The sequence below is a fragment of the Tauraco erythrolophus genome, chromosome 13, assembly GCF_009769465.1.
Source record: "Tauraco erythrolophus isolate bTauEry1 chromosome 13, bTauEry1.pri, whole genome shotgun sequence".
NCBI classification, from domain to species: Eukaryota; Metazoa; Chordata; class Aves; order Musophagiformes; family Musophagidae; genus Tauraco; species Tauraco erythrolophus.
In genome coordinates, this window is record NC_141477.1 from 23,613,270 (window position 1) to 23,622,927 (window position 9,658).

A 9,658-nucleotide genomic window follows, 5' to 3' on the forward strand; every position below is an offset into this window, starting at 1 on the left:
CGCTGATTGGCTGCAGGCGCCGCTCATTTGCATGCCCGTGACGCAGCGCGGGGCATGACGGGAAAGCGCTGTCGTTTGAAGCGCTGGGCGGCAGCGGGAGCGCGGGCGCCATGGCGGCACCGGCGGCGGAGGAGGAGGAGCAGTACCGGCGGTGAGCGGCGGGGCGGGCGGGCGGTGTGCGGGGGGTTCACTTGGACGGGACGGGCCGGCGCGGGGGAGATCGGCGGGCCCGAGGGCGGAGCGGGGTGGCGGAGGTCCCGGGGAGCGGGGTGGCGGCGGGGGGCCGGGCCGGGGCGGGTGCGGACCCGGCCCCGGCGCAGCCGGTGCTCACGGTGGCTCTCGCAGGCTGGTGAGCGGCGCCAAGGCGGCGGCGGGCGGCGGGGAGCTGGAGGAGGCGCTGCGGCTGTTCCGGCTGGCGGCCGCCATCCGCCCCAGCGAGAAGCTGCGCGGCCGCATCCAGCGGGTGGAGGAGGTGCTGGCGGCGGCGGCGCGGGAGGAGGACGGGGAGGAGGAGGAGGAAGAGGAAGGCTTCGTGGACGTGTGCGGCAGCGGCCTGCTGATCTACGGGGAGATGCACGGGAAGCTCTTCCAGCACCAGCGGGAAGGCGTCGCCTTCCTCTACCGCCTGCACCGGGAGGGCAGGCCTGGCGGCATCCTGGCGGATGACATGGGCCTGGGCAAGACCATCCAGGTCATCGCCTTCCTCTCGGGCATGTTCGATGCCGAGCTCGTCCGGCACGTCCTGCTCATCATGCCCACCACCCTGGTCAGCAGCTGGCTGGCGGAGTTTGCCCGCTGGACCCCCGGCCTGCGCGTCAAGGAGTTCCACGGCACCAGCAAGGCAGAGCGCACCAGGAACCTGGAGAGGGTCCAGAGGAAGAACGGCATCGTCATCACCAGCTACCAGATGCTCATTAACAACTGGAAGCAGCTTGCCAGCAGCCACGAGCAGGAGTTCGTCTGGGACTACGTCATCCTCGATGAAGCACATAAAATCAAGTGCCCGTCTAACAAAACGACCAAGTGTGTGTACGCGATTCCCGCCAAGCATCGCCTGCTCCTCACGGGCACCCCGGTGCAGAACAACCTGCGGGAAATGTGGTCCTTGTTTGACTTTGCGTGCCAAGGCTCCCTCTTGGGAACGGCCAAAACTTTTAGAATGGAATACGAGAATCCTATTACGAGGGCAAGGGAGAAGGATGCGACTCTAGGCGAGAAAGCACTGGGGCTAAAGATATCCGAGAATCTAATGACAATTATAAAGCCGTATTTCCTCAGAAGAACCAAAGACGATATCAAAAACAGTCACACTGACAAACCAGACGCTCCTCTTCCTGAGGATCCCAGTGAGAACAGCGCTCCTGTCATGCCATCCCTCACTAGGAAAAATGACTTTGTTGTGTGGGTGTACTTGGCACCAGTGCAGGAAGAAATCTACAGGAACTTTCTCTCTCTGGATCACGTGAAAGAAGTGCTGATGACAACCCGATCGCCTTTGGCTGAGCTGACTGTCTTGAAGAAGCTGTGTGACCATCCCAGGCTTCTGTCTGCAAGAGCATGTATCCAGCTGGGCTTGGAGGAACAGGAGCACTCTGAGCAGGCTCACGGGAGCGAAGCAGGTGTGCTGTCAGGTGCTAATAAAATAGATCATCTCTCTGATGAGACTGTGATTCAGGAGTCTGGGAAAATGCTGTTCCTTGTAGGACTTCTAGAAAGACTGCGGGAGGAGGGACACCGAACCCTGGTGTTCTCGCAGTCGAGGAAGATGCTGGATATCATAGAGCACGTCTTGTCTCGCAGACAGTTCAAGATCATGCGTATTGACGGAACGGTAACCCACCTAACAGAGCGGGAGAAGCGCATCCACGCCTTCCAGAGCAACAAGGACCACTCCGTCTTCCTGCTCACCACACAAGTTGGTGGTGTTGGTATAACCTTAACTGCAGCCAGCCGAGTGGTGATCTTCGATCCCAGCTGGAATCCAGCTACAGATGCTCAGGCTGTAGACAGGGCTTACAGGATTGGGCAAAAAGAGAACGTCATAATTTATAGACTGATTACCTGCGGTACGGTGGAAGAGAAAATATACAGGCGACAAGTATTTAAGGATTCACTGATCAGACAGACTACCGGTGACAAAAAGAACCCCTTCAGGTATTTCTCCAAACAGGAACTAAGGGAGCTCTTCACACTAGAAGATACTCGAACATCCGCCACTCAGATCCAGCTGCAGTCTTTGCACGCCACCCAGAGAAAGACTGACCTGCAGCTGGATGAACACATTGCTTATCTGCACTCTCTGGAAATGTTTGGCATTTCCGACCATGACTTGATATACACGAGGGAAATGGCTCACGAGGAGCAGGTCGAGAGTGAGGAAGCCCATCAGTACATTCAACGGAGGGTACAGAAAGCCCACGAGCTAGTTCAGTTAGAGTCCCAGCTTAGAGACCAGAGGATAGAGGACATCAGAAACGCTTGTGAAGTGATGTGGCAAAGACCACCAGAATTGGTTTCTGAGCCAAAGAAGTTGTCTCCAGGGTTGAACAACATAAATCGCTTTGTTTCACCACCAGCAGCTGATAAACATGAAAATGACAAAGTTATTGATCTCACAGAGGACAAGGAGGTCCCAGTTCTTAATGTCAGCTCCAGAATGACAAGCCTGACTATTGATGACTTGGATGAAGAGAAACTGGCACAAGATGTGTCCAGTGTGGATACTGAGCTGCTTAATACCAGCAAGACAGTGAAACAATCCAATATGCAGGAATGTGAGCAAAATCTTGGGTCAAGCATTATACCATCATCACCTGGCCTCCATCCACTTGACAAAGAGAGTCAGAGTCCTGAGCAGAAACAGAACAGAACAGATAGCTTGACTGAGGCAGGGAACGGCCTGTCTGGGCATCGTCAGCATTCCTCGGACGAGTCTGGTACGGCTGATGATCCCCAAAGGTTAACAGATGCCGAAACGTCAGATCAGGTTCTTGGCCCACATGCTGCCTTGGGCACAGGTAAGAATGACGTTTCTGAGCCAGCTTTGGCTGCTGCAGTGCCAAGAGTAGCAAACGTTACGCCAGAAATCCATGCTGGGCTCCAGAAGTCTCTCATGCTGGAAACCAGCTTGGAGGATATGTCTGTGCCTTCTCTCCAGGATCAGGTTGACTTCAATCTGGTCTTGGAGGAGTCTGAAGATGGGTGGCAGGACGCCTCAAATAGGGAAAGATCACTGGAGCACCCAGAAAAGGAGGGCTCCCAACTAAAAGCAGAAAGCTTTTATAAATCGCCAACGAAAACTGGGCCAAGTGAGAGCAGCGACTGTGGAAAACCCTGTCACGCCGCTGAAGAAGAGCCAAATAATTCCCTGCAAGGGATTGAGGCATCGGAGGAAAGCAGTGAGGCCGTTGCTTTCAGCAGAAAGAAATGCTTACAGAGAATTGTTTCAGACAGTGAGGATGAAGACTGTTCCCTTATGATCTTGGAGGAAAACCAGCCTGAAAAAAGGCCCTCTCCCTTGAACAGCCCTTTGCATCCCTTTCTGGAAGGAATTAGTGCGTCCACTCCTAAATGTGACAGAAACATAGCAAAAGCCATCTTTTCTCCCCAACTAACTAACAGTGGTAACAGGTCTACTGCTTCCAGGCGCTCTCTCATCAACAAGGTGGTAGATGAGGTTGAAGATATCGGAGAAATGATGGGAACCACTGATATAGAAGATGACGATGACAGTGATGAGGAGCAAGACGACCTTGTGGAAGAAGAAGCTGAAGAATGTAGTGGGGAATCTGCTGAGACTGAAGAAGAACCTGCTGGAGAAACGCTTGATACAGCTGAAGAACCCTTCCACGGCCTGCCCTCTGAGCAGTCTGAAGCAGGCGAGACCGAGTCCTCTCAGGAGGAATCCACTGGCGATGCTGAGCTTCAGTCGGGTGAGCAGATAGACTACTTCACCCAGGCCAGCGCCTCTGAGGGAGAGGCTGGCCAGAACTCCTCTCCTGCCGTAGGTGATTACAACACCTTGGTAGATAGTGGGAAGAAACTGATGGAGGACGGAAAACTACAGGAGGCGTTGAACTGTTTCCTCCAAGCCCTGGATATAAAAAGTGGAGATCCTGAAATTATGCTCATGACTTTAAACTTGTATAGACAGCTAGACCAGAAATGAAATATGTTTGCCTTTATTAAGTACAGTCTTTTTCTCATTAAACGTTTGTATGAACTGCATCCCTGTGACTTTTTTCTTTAAACTAGCTTAAGACTGATGGCTGCAACGCACACTCCTTCCATGGTGACTGAACAAATTCAGCACCTCCTCCTGGGTGAGGGAACAGTCTAAGAACCGAGTGGTCAGGTGCTGGGGAAGGGACCTCACTGTGGACTCAGGTCACAAACATGAAACCAATTCATGCTCCTGCCTGATTGTTTAATTGAAAAAAAAAAAGTATTCTTTATGTCTAAGCCCCTCTCCAAGCTCACAGCCCTGGCTTCATCTTTCTGCCCTTTGCATTCTGCTTCTCTCCTGAGAGGATGCCAAGGGTGTGGGTCCCCAGCAGTGTCATGCCCAAACTGCTGTAGTTCCTCCCTCCTTGACTTGAAATAAGGCGATTTGCCTGCCTGAGCGTCACCCACCGTTTGGGTGAGCTACATGCTGGTGCCAAGCAGAGAACAGAACTACTGCAACTGGTTTTAAGGTGGTCTGAGAATGTACGTGCTGTGGAGGAATAAAAAAAAAGAAGTTGGTTGCTGCTATAAATCCTCCGAGGAAGGGAAGCCAGCACCCCATCTGCCCGGTGCCAGCTCTGACACGGGCTGTGGTACTGCAGCCACCCTCTGCTCGGGTGCCTGCCAGACTGTGGCTGCTGCGAAGGGGTGTAGGAGGGGGGGCACAGAAGGACTGGAGTGACAGACCTTGACTGCTGCATGGAGCAGAACACCTCCAATCTTTTGGTATTGCTGGAGGAGTCGAGGACTTTAAAGGAGGCTCCAGTCTGACCTTGTCTGCCTCACCCCCCATCCTTTTGCCCTCCGAATGGTACAGTCAGAGCCTGTTCCTGCACAAAGGCAGCAGGATGGGGAAATAACGGTTTTAAAGTTTTGAGCTGCTTTTCCTCTGGTAAGCAAGTCCTCCAACCCTCCTCCCACAAGCAGTTTAGCTGTGGTCAATTAAATATTTCTCTCAGGTACGTTGTGCAGGCACAACAAAGCGGGTTCGTAGCTCAGAAACATGCAAGTTTCAAGTCAGAACCTTGGTTCTGGCTCCTGGTAACGCTCTGCTCATCAGACGTGCCCCCCCTGCCACCATGCAGGTGAACTCGGCTGGGGTACACTCATCACCAACCATCTTCTGCACCGTCTTCCCTCGTGACAACACAGCAGGGACTTTTGATGCCTCCTCATGTCGTGCATGTTTAGTGCTTAGTGAGTTTACCTTCAGTATTACAGTGTGACACTTCCACACCTTGCTGAGTTTTGCAGGTTTTAGAGAAGAAACTGGCCTGCTGAATTTAAATCCTTTGTACTAGGAGACATGACAAACACGAACAATGATCCCGTTGGCACAGAGATGTGCCAATGTGCTTTTGCTAATAGGCAGAACAAAGCTGTGGTAGCCTGGAAACAAGCAGTTCATTAACAGAGCATTCCCTAAACGAGGCCACATCTGCCCGTGCACTGTGAGAAGACCTGCCTGCCTTTCACAACAACATCAGCGAACTGGAGCTTCACAACCTTGGCCTCTCTGAGCTTTCCACTCTCTTAACAAAACAAACACCCCCAAAAAGAGCGGGAGGAGAAAGACCTGACCTGGTTTTGGTCTCACCTCTTCCTTGTACATGGTCTTAGGAACGGCCTTTTGTTGTCCTCGCTGTCCTCTCCCGCCTCGGAGCCCTCTGACGCCAGGATCCAAGAGGCAGGGCGCGCAACGCGCCGCTCACTTGCATCGACCACGCCGTCCGATCACGCTGTCCGTCAGACGAGGCGCAGCCCGAGGCTCGTGGCACGTGCTGCACGCCCAGCGGGGCAGGGGTGCGGGAGGCAACAAGCATTTAGCGGCTTTTCTCTCATTCCAGCCTGAATTACACAGCCTCTTCCCCCGGCGCTGAGCGGGTAAGGTGCAGCTTTAGGCACGGGTAAGCTGACGTGCAGGAGGACCCCTGCCCGCCATTGCTCAGCCAGGGTGCCCCCAGCCCCGGCCTCACCCGCGCCTCTGCTGGCTATCTGCAGGAGTGAGCCGCCTGCCGGGGCACTGACCACCAGCTCTAGCTGTGGCATCACCCACCCTCTGCCAAAGGGACTGTCCTCCCAGGCCCAGTCTGAGCTCTGGAGCAGAGACAGCAGCACAGGAGCTGCCCGCACCCTCACTGGCCAGGACGGGGATAACAATCGAGGCCCTGGGGAACGCCTTTCCCTTTCTGGACCACTTGCATTTGCAGATAACAGCCCGAGCACCTTATTCAGGTGGTCAGACCATTGTCTCCACAACCAGAAAAGCAAGAGACCCATCTGCCAGGCAAGGCAGATTTCAACAACTGTGGAAAGCTCTTCTTTCACCTTTTCCAGGGAATGCTTTACCTCTCCAGGCAGGCCCTGTTCTCTGCCAGCTGTAATCTGTGCGTCCTGCCACGAAGGCAGGGATGGCTGGCTGCCTCCAAGCATGCTGCTGGTTATGACCAACCCGCTCCACGCTTACGGTGTCTGGGAAGCTCTCGGGATTCAAGCAGTCAACATGGTAACGGTCATTCATATTTTATTTTCTGCCTTCCACCATGATAATGTGGTACCCGAACTTTGTTTTGACAGGAGGGTCCGTATACACTGGCTTGTCCATGCTGCTCACAGGCAAGGCGAACGCCGCTTCCTGGAAAGGTCCCACCATGGAGCCTCTGGTCATCCAGCCCAAGTCTCCCTGCAAGAAGGAACCATCAGGGCTAAGCTTTGAGACTCTCACTGCAGCAGTGGCATCATCAGCAGGGAGGGTGGGCGATGCGGCCATGGGAGAGGAAACCTTCTTGGCAGCATGTCTTGGCACAGGGAAGAGCTCCTCACACGGGGCTGCCCCTCAGCAAGCACTGGCTGGCTACCGCCCCGGCAGGCTGGGGCTCTGCCTCCTCGAGCGCCTGCGGCCGCATGGCGCTCATGCCACAGCTCCGCTGGAGGTATTTACAGCCGAGCTTCTGGCACCTGCTTGTGCCTTTGCCTGGCAGCTAATGGCTGCCCCGCTCAGTGTCTGCCCACCCCGCTGGGAATGCTGGGGGTGCTGTGCAAACCAGCTTTTTGGAGGCACCGGCAAGGACCTGACAACAGCAGCCTCCTTCAAGCACGGAGCGCTGAAACAGCAGCGACGGCCACTGGGAGCCCGGCTTCCCCCCCCCCCCCCAACCTCGGGAGCCCAGCTTCCCCCCCCCCGCCCCCCCGGGAGCCCGGTCCCCCGCCGCCCGCTGTCCCTCCCCGAGCGCAGCGGCGGGGGCGACATTACCCCCTGCCTGGCCTTGTCCTCGCTGTACTGCGAGGCGACCTCGCTGAAGCGCTGGCCGGACTTCAGCTTCTCCATGGCCTCCATGGCTCTGCCGTGCTTCTCGCACAGGATGTGCCGGACCTGGGAGGGGGCAGCGAAGCGGGGCCGTGGCGGGCGGGCCGAGGCCTGCGCCGGGGGACGAGCGGGCAGAGCCCTTCCCCGCCGCCCCGGGGGGGACCCGCCCGGCGCCCGGCATCCCTCGGACCCACCTTCACGGCGCTGCCGCCTCCCTTCGGGCCCTGCGCTTTGCCGTCGCTGCCGCCGCCGCTATCGCCGCCTGTGAACGCAGAGCCCTGAGCCCGGCCCGGCCCTCACCGCCCCCAGCCCCCGCCCGCACTCACCCCTGCCCGCCTTGCCGCCGCCCTTCCCTTTCGGAGCCATCTTGCCGCCGCCGGGCCGCGCCGAGGCCCCCGGGCTGCCCGCGCCGAGGCCCCCGGGCTGCCCGCGGCGCGCCGGGCTGGGACTGCCTCTGGGGCTGCCCCTGCCGGTGCCTGCGCCTGCCGGTGCCTGCGCCCGGCACCCGCCCCGCCCGTGCCCCGGAGCGCGCACCGGTGCCCGGCACCCACCCGGCACCCCGCCTCCTGCCCGGCACCCCGGGCTGACCCACGTCCGTCCGCAGTCCCCCGCGCCCGACCCGCGGCAGTGTCCCGGTGCGCACCCAGAGCCGCCGGGGACACCGGGGGGGCCGTGCCCGTCACCGTCCCCTCGAGCCACCCGGGGGGCGCCGGCGGGGCCCGTCCCGTCCGCCCCAGCACCCTCCCCGGGGTGCGGGCTCCCTCGGCGGCCGCAAGGACCAGAAGACACAGGCAGCCGTCGGCAGGAGCGCTTTACCGGGCTGGCGAGATGCCGAGTACAACGCGCAGTCCGGGCAGGGACAGGGGGGTCTCCGTGCCCCGGCCGGACCCCGGCTCGGCAGCCAGGATCCACCCGGGGCTCCCAGGCATTCCTTATCCCACAGCAGACGAGCGCTTTCGAGCGGCGCTGGGTTTTTGCAGAGGTGTGTCCCGTTCCCCCCCCGCCTCCCCCGGCTGCCGGCCCCTCCACCGCCTCCACCACCACCAGTTTCCTGAGCAGTCATGTGCAAAATGTACCCGTCCCCAGAGCGTCCCTCTGCCGCCCCCGGGACCCCATCCTCAACCCCGCCAGGCCAGCACCCTGCCGCCGGGCCGGGAGCAGCGGGGGGGCGGGGGGCCGTGGGATGGAGACGAAGCACAGAAATTTGTTACAGCTTTTTTTTTTTTTTTTTTTCCTGAGTTTCTCAGCCTGGATCTTAATTACAGGCTTAAATCTGCAACCCCGGGAGAGGGAAGGGAAAGGAGAAAACCGCGAGGAGAGCGGAGCTTCTTTTAGGGTCAAATCCAGCACGGGTGTGCGGCCGGGGAGGTGCTGGCAGAGGGCTGCGCTCCCCGGGGGCCCAGGCTGTGTGCGGAGCTCCCAGGGGGTGGCAGAGACCCCCCCAGACCAGCCCTGGCCCCTCGCAGGGTCAGCTGCAGTGCTGCCGTGGTGCCCTCCTTCCCCTGCCGCTGCCCGGACCCGGCCGTGCCGCGCTGTGCCACGCACGGGAGGGCTGGGGCATGCCGGAGCTTGCAGAAACACATCAAGAAATAAAGCAGAAATTTTCCTGAACACCCTGATCCTTCGTCAGCCGCAGTCTGGCCCTTTCTCTCCTGCTACGGGCGCGCAGTCGTGCTCTGGGCTGGGGCTGGCTTTTCTGCTCTGTCCTGCCCTCCTCCCGGGCCCTGTCCCGGCCCCGGACACACTCTGCAGGAGATGCTGTCGCGGTGCCCTTCGGTGCAATGCAAGAGGCAGAGCTGGGCAAGGGCTTCCCTGGGCAGTGCTGGCGTCACCCGGAGCCGACAGCCCGGTGCAGGACCACTCACGCCAGGCAGCCGCGGGGAGCGGGGAGGCTGGCAGACCCCCGTGTGCGGCGAGGCTGGTGGGGCGAGGGTCCCAGGGGCTGGCGGCGGAGGCGACTCTGGGGTGCGCTTTGGGACTGAGAGCCGAGGAGCTCTGAAATGCAGCATTTTGGGGGCTTTCGAGGGGCTGGGGTTTGGCTTGAGGTCATCGCGCTGGCCGTGGACCTCCGGGGCGCCCGTTCCCCGTGCAGCGGGGAGGATGCTTGGGACGACGAGGGGCACCGCC

At 58.9% G+C, this 9,658-nt stretch overlaps 2 protein-coding genes across 2 annotated transcripts; one reads left to right on the plus strand and one right to left on the minus strand.

The window, feature by feature from the left end:
* Positions 1 to 110: 110 nt before the first annotated feature.
* Positions 111 to 4,168, plus strand: ERCC6L (ERCC excision repair 6 like, spindle assembly checkpoint helicase). Its single transcript, XM_086619613.1, has 2 exons — positions 111 to 151; positions 346 to 4,168. The coding sequence occupies exons 1-2, from the start codon at positions 111 to 113 to the stop codon at positions 4,166 to 4,168; spliced, it is 3,864 nt and encodes a 1,287-aa protein (XP_086475739.1).
* A 2,563-nt stretch (positions 4,169 to 6,731) lies between these two features.
* PIN4 (peptidylprolyl cis/trans isomerase, NIMA-interacting 4) lies at positions 6,732 to 7,911 on the minus strand. The gene is made up of 4 exons (XM_086619804.1): positions 7,858 to 7,911; positions 7,726 to 7,793; positions 7,478 to 7,597; positions 6,732 to 6,907 (listed from the first exon to the last, which is right to left on the minus strand). The coding sequence occupies exons 1-4, from the start codon at positions 7,895 to 7,897 to the stop codon at positions 6,749 to 6,751; spliced, it is 387 nt and encodes a 128-aa protein (XP_086475930.1). The 5' UTR covers positions 7,898 to 7,911; the 3' UTR covers positions 6,732 to 6,748.
* Positions 7,912 to 9,658: the final 1,747 nt, after the last annotated feature.